Source organism: Falco peregrinus, chromosome 4, assembly GCF_023634155.1.
Source record: "Falco peregrinus isolate bFalPer1 chromosome 4, bFalPer1.pri, whole genome shotgun sequence".
In the NCBI taxonomy this organism is placed as follows: Eukaryota; Metazoa; Chordata; class Aves; order Falconiformes; family Falconidae; genus Falco; species Falco peregrinus.
This window is the reverse complement of record NC_073724.1, coordinates 117,547,908-117,566,383: the sequence shown is the minus strand read 5'-3', so window position 1 is coordinate 117,566,383 and position 18,476 is coordinate 117,547,908. Positions and strand designations below refer to the sequence as shown.

Below are 18,476 nucleotides of genomic sequence, written 5' to 3'. Positions count from 1 at the left end.
TCTGGTGGAGCAAGTGTTCATCCCTCCTCTGAATCACCCAACAGATGACAACAGCTAAAATGCTTGATGGTCTTTCAGAGTTAAGCCTGGAGATTACATGGGAGGAGCAGGGTGCAGCAAGGCAGCTTGACAGCTGGAATAAGATGCTAAGTCATGGAGCTCAGCACTGTCAAAACTTTCTACAAAGAATTTGTTTGCACTGGGTCAGAGGACTTCCCTGAGTCCCATCAGCAGGTGATGTGATTTGTGCCCCAACGCCTCTTTGCTAGCCCTCCCTAAGTTCAGGCTCAAAATCCACAAATTCACCTAAACCAGCACGGGAAGGGACTTCTGGAGAATTCATCACATTTATTCCACTGCCCCAAAGCAGGATCAGCTCTCCTGAAGTGCAGCTGGGCCAGCCTGCTCTTTGAAACTTCCACCGATGGAGACTCCGAGCCCACCCCAAACCATCTGTTCCACTACTCCATCGCTCTGGCAATCAGAGGTTAGGAAGTTTTTTCCTAACACTTGCTTCCCCTGCTGCAGCTTGAGCTCAGCACTTCTTGGCCTCCCACCGCTGGCCACGGAGAACAGTTTACTCCCTTCCCCTTCGTGGCCACCTCAGACATACTCAAGGCCTGTTATTTCTCCTTTCAGCCACCTCCTCCCTAGACTAAGCAATCTCATTCCCTTCAGCCTTTCCTTGTTTTCCAAGTTTCTGCTCATTCTTTGGTGCTTTTCTCTGGAGTCTCTGCAGCCGCTTCCTATTTTTGGTACAGGGGAGCATCCTGAACCAGGCATGGCACAGCTGAACATGACAGCAACCCATTAAAACCCCGAAGAGAGAACAAGGGGGAGGGAAAAAAGGAGATTGCTTTTATTTTGCTGCAGAATTAAAGGGATGACCTTTCTTCTCCCTGTTGTAAAATTTCATCCCGATGAGCGCTGTGCCAAAGGTGCTACCTCCCACCATTTGAGCAGTTCAAGATCTCTGCTCCGGTGGTCCGGCTTCAGTCCACATCCTACATTTAACAAGGACATCCTCGCTATGCATCTTCAGGTGGGATATGAAAGTCAAAAGAAGCCGTTCACCGGGGAGCTACCCCTAGGAATTGGGCTGCGATCAGTAAATCGGCCCGTTACACGCCGCCCCCCCCCCCCCCCCCCCCCAACCTCTTCTGCTGCCCCCATCGAAGGGGAGCAGGTCTTCTGATGACCTTGATGAAACTGCTTCTGCTCAATGTAAAAACGACCACCGACACACAAAACCAGACTCAACTCTCCCCCCAGTTAAACCCGTGGGTCTGGGGGGAAGCACTAAAGGGTTGTAAAACCGGTACAAGACCAGACGCTTTTCTTTCAGTCAGAATTGCAGACACACATCTCGGCCAGACAGAAAAAACCTCCGGCTTCACTGCACATAAATGAACAGGCAAAGCACACTGATTTAACGATAGGAAGCTCAGAGCTGCTCTACAACGACAGCAGTTATTTTTGACATTGCTTTTCTGCCAGAGACCCCATCCCTGAACCCCGTCATGCCGGGCAGCGGGTACACACGAAACACCGCTCTCAACCCACGTCTAACTCGGGAGACAACAGACAGGCACGTCCAAGCGGGAGAGCACCAGGAGACAGTGAGTCAGTGCAGACCGGCACAACATGCACTGGTCTCGGCTCATCGGTCACACAACTAAAGCCAAGGGTTTTGTTTAGGGATTGGGGATTTTTTTGTTGGTTTTTTATTTTCTTTCTTTCTTTTTTTTTTTTTTTTTTTTTTTTTTTTCCATGGGTGTTCTAAGGAGGAGCCAGGAGGAGAATTAAAGGACAGCTCTGTGCTTTCTGGCTGCATACAAGGAGACCTTTCCATGCATGAAAGTCAGAAGGGGAGAAGGTGGGGACAGACCTTTTAATAGGGCCTGTGGCAATAGGACAAGAGGTAATGGTTTTAAACTGAAAGAGGGGAGATATACATTAGATAGAAAGAAAAAATGTTTTATGCTGACGGTGGTGAGACACTGACGCAGGCTGCCCAGAGAGGCGGTAGATGCCCCATCCCTGGGAACACTCAAAGTCAGGCTGGACGGGGCTCTGAGCAACCTGGTCTGGTTGATGATGTCCCTGCCTGTGGCAGGGGAGTTGGACTAGATGACCTGTAAATGTCCCTTCCAGCCCAAACTGTTCTATGATTCTCTGAAGGTACAAAAGTGTTTGTCTGAAAACATAATGAAACAAGCAGATGATGGAGCTTAGCGTCCCAAGCAGAGTGAAGGTGGAAGGTGGTATTTTGGTATCTCCATTACTATTGACCTTCAAGGATTTGGTTACCTTCTTTTAATACTACGGTAGCATCTATAGCACTCATGAGAGATCATGGCCAAACCGTCTATGATCTACATGACTCCCTGTCCCAAACTACGAGGCACAAGAGAGGTATAATGCCTTGAAGCAGTCATTGTCTGAGGCATCTGAATGTCCCCCAATGGAAGAGAAACTCCCACCCCCAATATTTCCCAGAGCACTGTACAAAGAGGTCCTACATAAAATATCCCACGATCTCACATGAACGCGATCCTCTGAAGTGAAACCAAGCAGGTACAGCTGTAAATGCCGATTAACGCTGCGTGGATCAGGTGTGGAGAAGAGTCCCCTTCCCCAACCAGTCTGGATGGAAGCTAGAGAGAAAATCTAGCACTTTCCTCTCTTGCCAAAGATCTCCTTGAAAAGTAAAACCAAAACAAAACCAGGCTTATAAAAGCACAACGCTTCAAGGCCAGCATCAGCAACACACCCATGTGCAGACCATGTACATTTGAAATGCACTCGCCAAAGAAAAAATAAATCTATCATCTACCATGTGTCCATACAGCCAGAGCAGGAACTTCAAACCCAATTAGCAGCATCCTGCAGCCTGAGATTCCTCCTTTGAGGTCTCAAAGCAGAATATAAACTGAAGGCAGAAGGAAAGCGGCAAAGCCAGCGACTCAGCACCTTCCCTTTTGAGTTCATACAACAGCCAGTGTAACACCGTGGCGGCTGAAAACTCGCCTTTTGTGCATGATAAGCAAAGTCCAGCCTTGTAGGTTTGTTGTAGATGAAGGGAGGTTTTACGGGAGCAAAGCCATCAGCCTCAGGCTCTACCACATCTAGCTGCTTTGAACTGCTATGGAAGAGAACTCGATCACACACCAACACCCCGACTGCATGCCGCAGCTATAGGAATACCAATACATTAATAGTATTGCATTAAAAAGCAAGGAGATGGGGCATCACCGAGCGAGACACAGTCCAGCATTTCCAAATTCAGGCACTGATGCAGGAAGCCAGCACAACTTGTGTGATTGGAAGGGAAGTCCCACTGACCACAAGTGCCAGGACCGCTCTGGCGCGGAGATCCCCTCGAGTGCCATCTGCCAAGCATCGCTTCCTGCCCCGCGGAGGCTGCGTGGGATGGCTGGGCACATCTCAGCACCGCCGCGTTTCCTCTGGGGGGAACGAGGATGTTTTGAAAGCATAGGTGGCTTGCAAAGCACTTTGGGATGTGTCTGGATGAAAAGCACTCTTATGCACATCGATAATTAGCGCTAACCGCTGGTGTGTCACACCCTCATGTAGAGCATTTAGCAGATTTATTCAGCTCTTGCTGGAATGCCAGAGCACAAGCTGGATATTCAGAAGGCGATGTGAGCGCCCTTTCACGGGGCAGATGCTGGGGAGCTAATGATGTTTGATGAGTTAAGGCCACTGGTGACTCAGGATCAGCAATTAGTTGATTTCTGCGGGAGGAAGGTGCTTTGCTCCATTAAGCTAAAAGCATCCTCCACAGTTCAGCATGCACAAAGTCATTCTGTCCATCTCCCACAAAGCCTGCCTACATACATTAGGGGCTTGATATTTCCCAGGTAAACACCCGGTTTTACCTTTGTCTCAGTACATTTGGGGGGGGACAGGGAGCAAAAGAACCGGATTCCCTCGCAGCTCCATCCCACAGCCCCACACCAACCCGATCCTCCATCAAAAGGGATCAGGCACAAAAGGAAAGGATTGCAAAGAGTGACCGGGCACGCAGTCTAATGTAAAGGGATGTGGCACCGCTGATGTCTACGGGGTTGCACTCATTTTGGACAAAGCTAATAACACCAGATCACAAACCAGACACCCCTCCAGCCCTGCCCTATCACCTGCGATACGGGACTACAGACACCCACCTCCCTCTCCAGGGTAGGCAGCGATGCTTCCATGAATCAATAACAGGCACCGGGCGGACACCAGCTGCACTTGTTCCGCCTGCCATTCCCAAAACACACGCGGGCAAAAGCAATGGGACCAAAGGACGACCTGGCTGGTGGCCCCCCAGGGAGGGAGAGCATCCAGCTCTCTCCTAGAGCCTGTGTCCCTGCCAGCCAAAGCCTGGCAGAGGCTGGTCATGGAGTCGGGGAGCAGGACCCCGGCTTCAACTCTGGGAGCGATGTGCCGAGTCATAGGATGGCAGCTCGGCGTAGCCACCTTTCTGAGCGCTATCGCTCGTGGCGGCCGGCAAGACCGTCAGGCGGAGGGCGCAAAGAACAGTTATTTCTTTCAATGCGCGGGGAATGTGGCAGAGCTGGCATTTGGACCCTCTTTTTACAACTTCTTTGAAGTGTTTGATCTCAGCCGCTAATGGCACAAAAGGCCATCGGAGCGCTGCTGGTGCGAGCTTCAAAGGGTTGGAACGTTAAATGATTAATAGGAACCGTGCATGGGGAGGGGGAGAGCCACCGTTACGGGGGTGTTGGGGGGGGGGGGGTGTCCAAGGTGTATCGTTACCTTTACTCTTTGGGACAAAGGTATTGCCAAGCTCCCCTACAGCACAGGACTAGAGCCAAGGGGGGGTGACAGCAGCGGGTCCCGGGCCCCAGCCACGGCGGGGCGCCCACGCGCGGCCACCCGGGGCCGTCACCCCGCTGCCCTGGGGCAAAGGTGGGGGTATCGGAGATGCTGCCCCCCACGCCTCCCCCAGCAGCGGGGAGCCACGACCACCCCACCCCACCCCACCCCCCCCGGCAAGGGACACCCCGCGCTCCGCCGAGCCTCCGCGGCGGCAGGTGCACCCGGGCGGGCGGCGGCCACCGGGGGCAAGGACCCGGGGGTTGGGGGTGGGGTGGGGGGCACGACACCGAGTAGCGATGAAGATGAGGGTGGGCTGAGACTTACGTATCTCCGTAACTTCTTCTCCGGCGGTGACTTTCGGAGCCAGCCCGAGCACACCACCTCCCCGCCGCTCATCGCGGCAGCCGGGCGCGCCGCCGGGCGCTGCCTCCCGGCGCTCAGCGCCGGCAGCGCCGGCCCATGGAGGGCGGTGGGTGGGTGGGTGAGTGGGTGGGTGGATGGATGGATAGATGAGGGGGGGGGGCGACGAGCACCTCCCCCCGCCGCCGCCGCCGCTCGGCTGCGAGCGGGGAAGCAGGAAACTGGCTGGGTCCCCGGCTCACCACGCCTCCCGCCCGGCCCGGCGCCCCGCCAGCCTGCTTTAAAGATACAAACCCCGTGGCGAGGGGGGGCTGCCCGGCCCCCCAGACCCCCCCGCCGGCCGGGAGGGGTTGCCTCCCCTGCCTCCCCCGCGCCGGACTCGCACAGTACCTATACAGAAACTTTATCCGTACCGCAGCAGGTGATCTCCTGCAGCGCTGCCTTCCTAAAAAAGTACAACCCCCCCAACGCCTCCACTGTCCGATTTTGATCACCCCAACCCCCCCCAAGGACGCTTCCCCTGTCTTGACGGAAAAGGCATTGTCACCCCCGAAAGGACAGGCTGCTCAGGGGCTCGGGCAGGAGATGAAGGTGCCATAGGAAAACAAAGAGCTTGAGCAAGAAACAGGGAAACCAGCGACAGCAAAAACCCTCCTGGAGGAAAGAAAGGGGGGGGGGGGGGGGGAAGAAAAAAAATATTTGCGGGGAATCGATAAAAGCTTCATATTTTATTATTGATTTTTAAATAATGGAGCAGTGCCCACTGAAAAACGATTTGACTGCCAGTGGAGTCTCATACAGACAAGCCAGGTTTTGTATTACAGTATATCATACCCTGGCTGAGATTAACTCTCTTTTTCCAGATCTAGAAACGCTGTACATTTAAGTCTGATCCTCTCCCCAGCTCAGGCAGCAACAAAAAACTACCCTCAACAGCCCTATGAGTAGGATTGTGCTTTAACCCTCCTCTTGCTGCATCCTTAAAAGCAGAAACCTGGGCACAGCGACCATAAAAGCCGAGTCCTCCTTGCCCACGACACGCTCACGCTGCCCGCTTGTTAGGAAAATACAGCTCGGGGTTGTTTGCTGGGGATGGATTTCTAAGACTGCCTCTATATGGCAGCTCTACCCCAAACCTGCTTGGGCACATTCAGTCATCCCTGCCTCAGCTTCCCTGCCTGTCCAGCCTCCGCAGGCAGGGACGGTCCCTCCTTACGTGTTCTTGGCCCTAGCTGGTGCAATAACAACTCCATGCTGGCTGGCTGCTCTACTGTATGTCGAACAACACCACCATATAATGCCGCTTGCACGGGGATCTTGCCTCACTTCAGAGCAGTAATTACAACTCACAGTGCCCCTGGGAGGGAGGCACGACACCTCTTTGGAAGATTGGGACAGCACAGTTAAGCAATACGTTGTTTATCAGATTTGTGAATACCTGAAGGAGGGGAATAACCCCCTGAAGAACAAGTATGTCACTTGCTAGGAACGTGTTTTCTCAACAGCTTTATTCTTCTTTCTCCACCAGTGAAACGCAAAGGCTAAAAATGAAGATTTTGCTGCCTTTTTGCTGCCCAAAGGAATGGCTCAATCTTATTAAAGCGCTGGGCAATCTCGGCACAGATGCCAGCTATGGTTAGATCCGCTTGCCCATCTCTGCCAACGCGGCATGCACGATGGAGCCAAGAGCAGGGGAGGACGAAGAGACCAGTTCTGCGCTGGCATCAGCCAGCATTGCCTTATTCAGTGCACTGGAGCTGTATCAATTTATGCTGCATGGCAGCAAGAGTCTCGCCCGCAGACTCTCCTGGATTAGAGGCACTTTGCACATTCACAGGGAAAACCGAGTCCTGGTGACCTGCCCTTAAGAGAAATCCCAAGCAATCTCAGGCAAGCCAGTGACCTACTGGGGATTTATAAAGACGCAATGGAGAGCAGATGATCGTGATTAATACGCAGGTATTAATGCAAAGTGCAAAGCCACTCCATGGTGTATACTAACGACTCACAGGTTAGGAATTCGCTCATACTAACACCAATGCAAAGTGGTATGAGTTCGACAATCAGTTGCAGAGAACCCCGTCTGCATTTTTATGTTAACAACTTCCACCACGCGGAGTTGGAACACTTCATTTGGGCAATGGATGTTTAAAGAAATGCTCCATAATTATCATCGTGTGAATTGGAATGAATTATTCTACGTGTTCTGTGACAGCCTTTGGTTTATTACACCGCTCCCTTGCTGTCCTACCCTTTCACTCCGCTCATCCCCCATTCTGGATTACATTTACTGACTTGGTTTATCAAAAGATATTTCTGAACGGTATCCAAAACACGAAGTACCCCTGGGACTTCTGGATGGGAAATGAGTTGCATTTTTTCTGTACACTTAAATATGCTGCCATCTCAAGTGTGAAATACAAGCTTTACACAGAAAAACGCTCAAAACAAAGATGCTCCACATGAACGTGCCTCCCTAATTCCACCGTGGCTGTAATGCAAAGTGGGAACAGCAAGTTAATTCTGGCATCGGGCTGCCAGATTACATATGATCCAATGCATGCAATGTTACAATGCCTTACAATGCTGGCCCTACTTAAAGCATTTGGCCAGGAAGGCAAATATTACCCCCAATGCCTCTAGGAATTAAAGACGATGTATGTCATGAACGTGGCTCTGATTTGGCAGCGCTTGTGCGTTCGTAACAGTTTTACCAACTTCAAGCTGTTCCTCCAACCGGCGGCGGAGGCTGAACTTAGGCTGGCCCCAGCTGACTGCGTACATCTCCGGAGTCTGAGCTAACAGCCAGCAGCCTTGGTGGAAAACTGTGAAAACCACATCCCCGGCTTGGAAAAATGCAGCGAGGGAATTATATGAAGCCATTGAGAATGTGTCTCTGCCAGCAGGAGCAGCTGAAGGAGGAACAGCAGAATTAGCAGGCATGGCAAGGGAGAAGTTAAGAGATGCCATGTAAGAAATCATATTCCCCGTAAAAGGGTAGGGCTGAAAGAGAAACATTTTTCCAAGACAAAGCCCTTGTGCGGCGTGTTGAATGTGCCGGGGCGCACGACACGGTTACACTTTCTCCCGCAGAAACCTCCGGGTTTTTTCACTGCAACCTTCAGCGCGCTTCCTCGTTCCTGTCTGAAACCGAAATCTATGAAAAATCAGAACTTCGAAGAAAGAAACCACAACAGCCACTGCTTCTCCTGCCTGCTCGTTATTTAAATGGGCTGTGCCATCTACTGGCACGAGGGAAAGCTGCAGGCAGAGCCTTTCCCCTCCTCGCTCCGCGTCGCTGGTGGAGTAGTAGAGATGGATGGAGACTCAGGGCATTTCCTGGGGATTAGGGACCAGCTGGCTGAAATGCTTTGGGCTGCTTACCCCAGCCAGCCACTAATCCCTTGGAAATGCCCTATACTGAGGTTAATATAAACCAAAACGGGCGGGGGGCGCGGAGGAAAGACGTTAAAAAATCTGCTCTGCTGCTTGGTGCTACGTGCCTGCTTTTCAATTCTGAGCGAATGCTCGGTCTCGTGAGATCCAGCTCCACAACAATACGACTTGACTTTATCTTCACGCAACAGTTCCTGCAGCAGAGCTAGATGGAAGCAGCTTATTTTATTTCATCAAGAATTTTCAAGTCAGAAAAAAAATAATAATCACCTCTTTCAAGAACCCGAGCCTTTTCAAGCTTTACACCCTCCGTAAGAGCAGAGCAAGCTCCCCAGAACAACTGCAATCAAAGCCAAACCACAAGACTCCTTTCCTTTGCGTGAAAGACAGCAGCTCCAGCAGCACTGGCTGCTTTCCATGAGCCGGGGGAATAGTGGCACAGGATGCTTTGATCAGATAATGAGACAGTTTGAAGCATCATCACTACAGCATTCTGTCAAAGACATGGGCATCAGAGCTTGGATGCCCTAATAGGGGCTCAAAAAAAGAGAGCAGGGAAGACATGACTCGCAGGTCGGCGGTGTTCAAGGGGCACATGTTCCCTTGGACTTGATGGTCCAGTTGTGAGTGGTGGTGATGGGGAAACAATGGATTAAACCTGCTTTGCCCCCTCCCTGTTGGAGATCCTGGCAAGACCCGGCACATCCGATCCAGAATGGATGCAGACCGCCGGGCAGCACGGAGAGGGAGCTGGGTGGTGTCTGTAGATGCGGCCACAGGGCACTTCCAGTCCTTGCACTTGAAGGCAATCAAACGGATTTTCCTATTCAGGAACCACAGTCCAAGCTGAAGCCCAGTCCTGCTTCCTTCAGAAACTGGACAGTTAGAAATAACTTTGCCTGGAGCTGAGCTGGGACAGAATGCTACTGATACATTTCTCAGGTTTGGGGTCCAGGTAGAGCTTCTTTATGGCTGGTCCTTCCTGTAGGATGGATGAGTTCCTCATGCAGACTCTCCTGCCTGGATCTGGCTAAGTTTTTGGCAGCTATGTTTTCCCTTTTTTCTCCCGCTTATGCTGTTTCCACCATGGAAGAGAAGGAAAACGGGAGTTTTCCCTTTTTTTTTTTCTCACCTTCTCAAGACAGAAAACCATTGTAGCATTGCTTCGTGGAAAGAGCACCAGGCAATGCTCCAGACACAGATGCTATTCTGATTTAAGCATAAAGGCCACTTCATCCTAGTTTTTTCCTGAGGAGACCAGAAGCTCTGTATGGAAAGGATTCCCTCTACGGACACTACTTGGCACAATGGGGCTTTGACTGCAGCTGGGCCCAGGGCAAGCAACCATAAAACAAATGATAATAAAACAAGCAGGGAGAAATCTTTGCCGGGCTCCCCTGCCTCTTTGCCCGACCCTGGTATACTCTCACATCCTTAGGCATTACTTCAAGAGCAGATGGTGCTCTGTGGTAGAGCAAACGAGCAATTATCCTCCTGACACCCCGCAAGGCCTCCCCACATGCGATAGCAAGAAGTTACTTCACCCCAAGCTAAGAGCTGTTGTCTGGGTTTTCAGCATAATTGGATGTAATCAAGTTTAATTTGGTTGGTGCAGTAACTCTGAAGACTTTTGTAACTGGATTACTGTCGGCTCAACGGTCATGTGCCATTATATTTGCTGGTCAGAACAGAAGCCAGAATAAAAACAGATGCTTTCCCCTTATTCCTCCTTCCAATGACACCCCTTCGGGATATGAGCATGCACTGTACAGTCGATATATAATGAACTAAAAATTCTATTAGAAGAAGGAAGTCGTTTCTGTCATATTACGTTCAGGCCTCTCCTAGAAAGTGTAAATTATTTAAGAGTACATATTTCTACGTTTGTTTACAACTGTAGACCATGCACAGCTTAGAGCTAATACTACTGGAGCAGAGACCTATGATGCACATGAGCTTTGAGACCTAAATCTTATTATTCATGCTGTACAAGCAGGGAAGCCGGAGTGAACGGCTGATGAGAACGGCGTCTCTCAGGTCCTATTTTCTCCCATACATCACCGGCTGAGAACCACGAACATACAAAATGCTGTGTTTATTAGCAGACTTACAGCTCTGCTACAGGTAATCTATAGGTGAGAGAGTGGCACCTGGTAAACCTCACAAAGCCAGCAGCATAAAGACCTGATTTTTCAGGGGCCCCAGCTCCCACCAGTATTAAGTCACAGAAGCAGCATATGAAAGCCTGTTCCCTGTTCCCATCATACTTTAGGTCAAATTTTGCAAATTCAAGAGCCTGTGGTCTTTTCTAATGCCCCTGAAATGCTGAGAGTTGACACACTAATCCGCTCCCGACAGATGCCGAGGCCTGGCAAATGGAGACTGAAATATGGCACTTCTCTAACAGTGAAAATTACTCGAGCAGCGTGCGGAGGTGATACGCTTTTGTGGCTTCAAAGCTTTTTATGCCATTTGGAGGCATAGGAAGTGTATTATATTCCTGGTTGAAATGCTGATTGCATTTTAGACAGACACGTAAAAGCCAGTTCAATTTTGAATTGCAGATCAACCGTAGAAAGACCGAAGTGCGAAGAGACTTCCCTAAGATCAGCAGCAAAGGATGCTCGCCAGCTTCCAGTCCCAAATGCCACAGAGCAGCCACCTCACAGCCGACTGCTGTTAAACTGTAGATGCAGACGTACGTATCTCTGGCTTCGGCCAGATGGCTATTTTGAGTTTCTAATGACCTGGGAAATGAACATTTCATAATGTTCTATCTCAGAGGGTTTTAGCCCAAACATTCTTCCTTTTTTTTTTTTTTTTTTCATACCAGCAGTGTTACACATGCTACTAGATCAGAAGCGGGGGACCGGAGTAACATGGTGCTAAACCCACCGTGCTTTAGCACGTATTCTAAGGACACAGCAATGTAATCCTGCCCAGCAAGTCATCCACCAAGTTCATTAACAAATACGCTCATGAAATTTTTTAAATACTTGAATCTTATACTTCATAAATCGTCATAAATGCTACTAATTTATTAAATGCTATTAATAATAATGGAATTGGAAAGACTGAAGCCACTCTATAAACTGGGCCTTCAGACTTGATTTGCACGGTTATCTGGGTTTTGCGGGTGGCAAAGTTCAGACGCGTGGGGTGATATGGAAAAGCACCACCCATGCATGTTTACAGAGAGGCACCTAAAGCACACCCTGCCCAGCACTTCAGCTGCTGTGCAGAGCCCCTGCTCGGCAGCTATGCTGCTGCTGGGCAAGCCTGAATGCACATGGTGATTTATTTATACTAAACAACTACAGAGTTCATTTCCAGTGCTTCATGGAGATGCTGTTGTGTGACTCCAACCTGCCAGAGTGAGGCCCCATCAGTTACAGCCACACCAGAATCTCTGCAGCAGGTAAGCACTTGCAGCTGGCTCTCCTGGAGCTGCAAACTCGCTATCGGCTGGGCACTGGTTTTCTATAACTTCCTGCAGAAATGGGAGAAACCTGTTCTTGACTCAGGCAGCAGAGCCTGGAAACACGGATTCTAAGTCTTTCTTCCCTGCATAGCCTCTGGCGAGTCCCTTCATCTGTCCCTCACTTTCCTGCACTCACCTGCAGCATCACAGCTGTGTGAGCAGCCCTGACAGCACCGACACAGAGAGGTCAGTAAGCCTTGAAGTTCTCTAGGGCCGGGTGTCCAGCTGTCTCCTGCTTGGACAAGCAGCCTGTGGCCATGCATTCGCCAAGAGAGCAGCAGCAAAGCTAAGGCACAGGCACAAAACAGGAGACCTGTGTCTCAGAAAAATATGGCTCACGAGCCTGCTTCACACAGCTGAAGCACAGCACTGGGCTCTTAGAGTACAGCACCTTCAAAGGGCCACAAAGACAGCACTGAATTAATGCTCAAAAATAACTTTGGAGGTAAAGACTCCATACAGGTACTATTACTAAACCATTGTGTCTACGAAATATAATTATTTTCCCCTGTAGCTGGAAATCTAGCCTCTTTTGGAACTCACGGCAGATAGTATAGAACAGTCCAATATAGAAACTTATGCAGTTGCATGATTTACCAAGGCCACCTCCCAGCCCACACTGTGCAGTTTGTGTATTTTTCGCCAACAATCCATATCATCGGTGGCTTCTGAAAATTTAGATTTCTGCTCTTACAGCACATACAGGTATCAGCACATTAACCTGCTGATGACAGCAAGATATGCAGCTATTGCTGAAGAGCAACAAGCAAGATCGAGCTTTGCAAAGAAAATAAAAAATGTACTCTGTTGGCTGCCTCGACTTATTCAGAAAAATCAATTGTAGGAGTAATAAAAATAAACAACACAATTGCTATCTCTGAAAGGCCTTGGGATATACAGGGATAGATAAAAATCACTGAAGCATAGTCTAGGATCTTAGAAATGCCAAAAATGTGTTTGAAACCAGATCAGTTGCAAACATCCTGCCTTGCTTCTGGTGCGGCAGTGCACCCAAAGGCAAACAGAGGGAAGCCTCGTGGGAGGCACTGAGCAAGGATTTGGTCGATTTGGGTCAGTTCCACGGTTCAGCTACACATCTTCCATAACCTTCGGCAAGCAGCTTAATTGCTCCGCGCCTCAACTTCCCGCAGTAAAATAGCATCAGCAATAAGAGCAACAAGGCTTCTGAAGTCATTTCATCCCCATTTCACCCATAATGAAGCCTACAGTTTCCGATGGAGCTAGGATAGGACTTCGAAATGCCCACCCAGTCTTGCCCCTCTCTTGCCCTTTAGGTGAAAGCTCTCCCTTCACAGCATCTTTGCCGAACACCTTGTGCAGCGGACACTGAGACACAGCTGCAGGACAGAGTATAATACATTTCACAGCAGCAATAAAACAACGGGAGCCATAATTTCTTTGAACTCTGGGTCAAACTTGTTGTTAGCCAAGTCTGTAAGAACTCATATAGTAAATTACATACGTCTCTTTACCAGCAGGATCATAAAATAAAACTTTACAATCCTTCTGAAGGTCATGGCTCTGGAACGAACAGTAAGACAAAACAATAAATTCACCCCCGAGACCACCATTTTTTGTGGCTACGGCAGCTTTGGTTAGATCTGAGGAAATTAGAACTTTGACAATCTTTATACAAAGTCTTTCTTATTTCTCCTTTGGATCCATCTCCTGATTCTTCCTAAGTGTAAGCAGAGGCTAAACCAACAGTAGTAATGGCTGTTATTGGTTTCAGCAGTAGCAAAACCACATTTATCTCTATACACACATTTAATGGAAACAATGACCGAAGTGTTTTTTGGCAAGTTAGTCCCCTTCTCCCCCCGAAGAAAAACACATCTATAAGCTATTTCCAAAACAATCAATATTAGTCCAGCAAGCAAAACGGTATGTTACATTTCCCATCAAAGTCTTGGCATTCCCTCAAACAAGAGATGCTTTATAAATTACAACTACTACCAAATAAACTGGAGAGAGGACTGCTGAGCCAGGCACCTTGCTGCTTTCCCCTCAGGTCTGGGGGCCTGAATGCAGGTAATTCAGCTAAAATCCCTGCGCTGGTTTGCTGACTTTTAAAGATTTGGCTCAGCCATGTATCTTTTCATCTATGCTTGTACAGAAGCTAGTACAACAGTCCAAGATCTAAACGCTGCCATAGTACCACAACATAAATCATACAGGAGAGAACAGCAGTCTCTACTAATAGCTTCAGAGCATGCATTTGCTCTCCTGTGGATTTTAAAAACGAGAAGACCGAGACATGGTCTTAGTTCTGCAGGTATTATTTTTCTAATTAAAAATAAGACTACTTTGGGATACTTTGATCCTGCACATAAAAACCTTATGTGAAGGGATTACCTGGTATCCTTGAAGAGAAAACAAAGGTTTTCCTCTGCTCTTCTAAGAGGCTGGCATTTGGTTATGCAAAGTTTATGGCATTGCTCTTTTATTCCCAGCAGTGTTGCTCTCCCATCACTGTCCTCATGTTGCAAAGCCACACTGCAGTAATCAATGACACTCATTCTTTCCTCTGAAGCTTAAAGTGAGGACAAACCCGAAAAAGAGGCAGTACTGGCTGCCGAGGAACTGAAACTTCAAGAAATACTTACCAAAAGGATGCTAGCAGAGACCCTGCTGGTCACCTGGGCTCGAGAGCTGAGTGCTTACCGCACTGAAAACGTCACCTACTGCGCTGCACGTTCACGCTAAGAGATGATTCCTGTGCGCAAAGAATAACAGCTTTTTATTTGAAGAAGTGTCAAAGCTTTTATCTGGCCTCAGCCACTGTCAGTGCAGACTTGTAAGAGAAGACGTAGTAAGGAAAACTGCTTAAGCCTAGGAAATTCTCCGTGCGTTTCCCTGCCTGGATGGCCAAGAGGAACAACCTCCCCTGTTCTCCCAATTAACTTCCGTTTCGTGCTGGGAGAGGAGATTCAAAGGAAATACATGACATTCCACATGGAAATCCCAGGGAAAACATGCTGCATTCCTTGGCAATACCAGCCCATTATATATACATAGCACGGGGTGAACAATGCCAGCCTGGAGGCAAAGAGCAGCTCCCACCCTTGCTGGCACCCATAAATCATGATTCTCACAGGAACGCGTCTTGGTATTAACCCTAAGCAGTATCATCACGTACGCAGGCCTCAGCCTCTACCGCCTCCTCTCTCCCACCACTAGGAAAAAACACACGTTGAAGGCTGTTTCCAAGACGGGACAACTCTTTCTTCTCCCTTCTGAGCCAGAGTGTTCACCTGGTTAGTTCTGTTGGGCACAACCCTGCTCTCCTCCTGCTTATCCTGCCAGGTTACTGGGGGTAGCGCTTTGGATGAGCTTTTAGACCCAAGGGCAATGCTCCCTTAGATCAACCCTGCCCTTCGGATCTCCAACTCACCAAGTACCTTCAAATGAAACAGAAAAACACGTAGAAGCCTGGGGACACTGCTCCTCTTGGACACCTACTCGGAAATGCACAAAGAACCATTCATGCTGCATCCTCGCTACATCTTTCTTACCATATACCTTCATCTACCTGCCTGGCTACAAATCAAAGGTTCAACCTTTTCCTTCTGTCTTGCAACAACCCCTTAGCGAGGCAAAGAATGAAGGGTGGACCATACCAGCCCTTGGTTTTCACAAGCTGTCACCTCATGTAAGGCCCTGACAGCCACTCTGCAAGCCTCTTTGAAACACTCCTGCTATCCTTTCCTGTAACTTCTGACTCAAGCCACATCATCCTATGACTTTCTGGCACTTTCCATTGTCTTCTTCTCTCCACCTTGTTTTCCACCTGTTGCTGTTTAGCCCCACCCTGCCCATCAGACCTGGCATCTCACAGCACCATCAACAACCTCCTGCTGACAAGGGCCCGCTGATGCCAAAACCAACAGAGCCAGCCCTGAGCTGCGCAGGGGTGAGGGGCAGAGTGGACAGGAGACGGCTCTGCCAGCCACCCACTCTGTTTTCAGCAGATGGGCTTTCAGTCCAGGCACTCTCATTTACAGCAACTGTGACAGAACCAGTGACTAAGGATCTCAACAAGGACACCTGCTCATCACAAGTTATTTAGGAAGATGGTATGGATAGGGCTGTTTGGCAGCTGTACTTTTTCCACATCTTTCTGCTGAGAGAAGTAATTGCATAACGTTAAGGCCAGCAATGACACAAGACAATGCAACAAAAGTAGACACTGTCCAAATGCAGGAACATACTCAGGTGTCCAATGTAGGAAGTTCTCAGTGGTTTCAAAGGGAAGGCAGGTGCTTGAACCATTTTGTGGAACCAGACTTACCAACTCAAGGCTGTACTGGGAAATGCAAACCAGCAAATGCACAGTTAACACCTGCCTGCTCAAGCAGACAAAGGAGATAAAAAAAATTAATCTTGATATGCAGGGGATGTCTCAATGCATGCAACAAACACCCCAAAGTAATGACCTCGTGGTGATGCTGATTGCGTGATCGTAAGACATAAAAGCCCTAGCCGTGGCCCAAACTGAAACAAGGCAGGTGCCACATGACATAAATATGTATTTTTAGACACTGCAGGTGCACTCTTATACAGCCCTACCAGAGAGAACTGCGACTGCAAAACTACCAGTGCAATGCTAGTCGATTACTATTTTTTCAGTCTCTTTCATCTACTTGGAAAAGAAGTCTTCAGGGCTGTTCTGCAGTTACTTCACGTTGTAGGTGCCAATTTACACGGGGTTCATTAGGAATAAAGCTGTTACCTTGCTTTTTCTCTTTATATATATGTTGTTCATACTGCTGCTGTCTTGGGCTCCACAGTAGTAAGCACTATGCAAATGACCATTTGCTGGATTGTGATAATTTGGAAGGGAGGAAAGATGCTGGGAACCCTCAGTTCAAGTCCCAAATAAACCACTGGTTTCTAATTGCCTTAGGCAAGTCACTTCATCTTCCCATAATCCTGTCTTCAAAACAGAAATGAATTATTTCTTTACCTGGCAGGGAAGCTCAGAGCATAAACCCATTAAAGACTGAGAGGAGTTCAGATCCTATAGTGATAAGCAATTGCTTAACACATAGGCAATGCTTGGGAGCTTATATTGGTTGTTTCAAAATACAGAGAAAACTGCTTGGTCTGATGAGCAAGTGAGAAATTTTCTCAATAACAACAACAACAAGGCAAAGCAAAAGCAAAAACCCACCAATAAACTGCAAACCAGCTCTGGAAAGATGAATGAACTCTCATCTAACTGAACACTTCTTTCTGCTGTGAACACGTGCTCTCTTGGAGACAGAAAACAGGTTATTTCCTGCAGAGGCAGTGCAACTAATTCGGGTACACAGAAAAAGAAACATCTACCCAAGACACTGAAGGTAACACAATGATGCTGAGTGCTACAGTTTTGTGAGAAGAAGAAACCATATACAGAGTTACAAAACAACCCAGTGTACATCTTTATTGACGATTCACAAAATCAAACATCATTCACCTAATTCACTCCAGCAGTTCCAATATGGCATTATTCCTTGCTAGGTTTGGCTGACTTTTCCAAGGTAAACAATATTTGCATTTAAGAAAAAGGGGGGGGGGGGGGGGGGGGGGGAGAACCACGCTTTACAGTAGCCATTTTGTAAGAGCAAGTGAATCACAGCCCATGACAATCTTTGCAATTTTGTAACACTCAATCTTCAAAGCACTCTTCACGCATTTAATTAAAGCCTATTGAAGCCTCACTGTCTCCCAGTCCATTTTAGGTCACACCTCCTTATTAGTATTTCACATAAAACCCCCACCGCCTTCCAACCACACTTAGACAGTACTTCCATTGCTTGGGCTAGTCTCACAAGAATCTTAACCCTTTAGTTAAGTGGGATTTATTAATGTTCCTGAAGCGCACTGAAGACAGGAACTGTTATCAAGTTAACCGCTAGCGTGCTTCCGTAGTCTCACCAGGACATATATTACTTCAATAAGCCAGTCACGAGTTTCACTGATATAAAAATTATCTTGATTTCCCACTAAAATACATAGTCATATTCTAGTATGTTATATACATATAGTCACACCAGCAGTTTTCTCCACCCAAGTCAACCGCTGCGCTACAGGAGACAGGAGTGCGGAAACCTGGGGAAAGGAATAACATCTTTGATATTGCCAACTCCCAAGATGTACTGCAGGTAGCGTTCAAACCCCATTCCGAAGCCTCCATGAGGAACTGAGCCGAATTTTCGGAGGTCTAGATACCTGTAATTTAAACAGACAGTTACATTTGCAGCATGGTTATGCTGACGTAATTCGAGAGAGTTTTTTATCTAGGGTTTTTGCTTTTCCACCTTAATTACTTCCCTTTGACCCTAACCACTGTGGATTATGCCAACACAGCCGGTGTTGGTCA

At 48.3% G+C, this 18,476-nt stretch overlaps 2 protein-coding genes across 5 annotated transcripts in view; both read right to left on the bottom strand.

The window, feature by feature from the left end:
* The window catches only part of GAB2 (GRB2 associated binding protein 2), a 102,044-nt gene extending 96,703 nt beyond the window's left edge, over positions 1-5,341 (bottom strand). Inside the window, exon 1 of one of the 2 annotated variants that reach the window (XR_008746752.1) lies at positions 5,176-5,341. Coding sequence is in view for 1 of the 2 variants with exons in the window: in XM_055801276.1 (XP_055657251.1) it covers positions 5,176-5,247 (72 nt within the window). In the remaining variant the exon portion in view is untranslated. The remainder of the gene's footprint in view (positions 1-5,175) is intronic. The other variant, XM_055801276.1, reaches the window with a different exon arrangement.
* Positions 5,342-17,511: 12,170 nt separating this feature from the next.
* The window catches only part of NARS2 (asparaginyl-tRNA synthetase 2, mitochondrial), a 52,685-nt gene continuing 51,720 nt past the window's right edge, over positions 17,512-18,476 (bottom strand). For all 3 annotated transcript variants that reach the window (XM_055801275.1, XM_055801274.1, XM_055801272.1), the window contains one exon: positions 17,512-18,325. In XM_055801275.1, the coding sequence (XP_055657250.1) occupies positions 18,181-18,325 (145 nt within the window). In that variant the 3' untranslated portion in view covers positions 17,512-18,180. The remainder of the gene's footprint in view (positions 18,326-18,476) is intronic.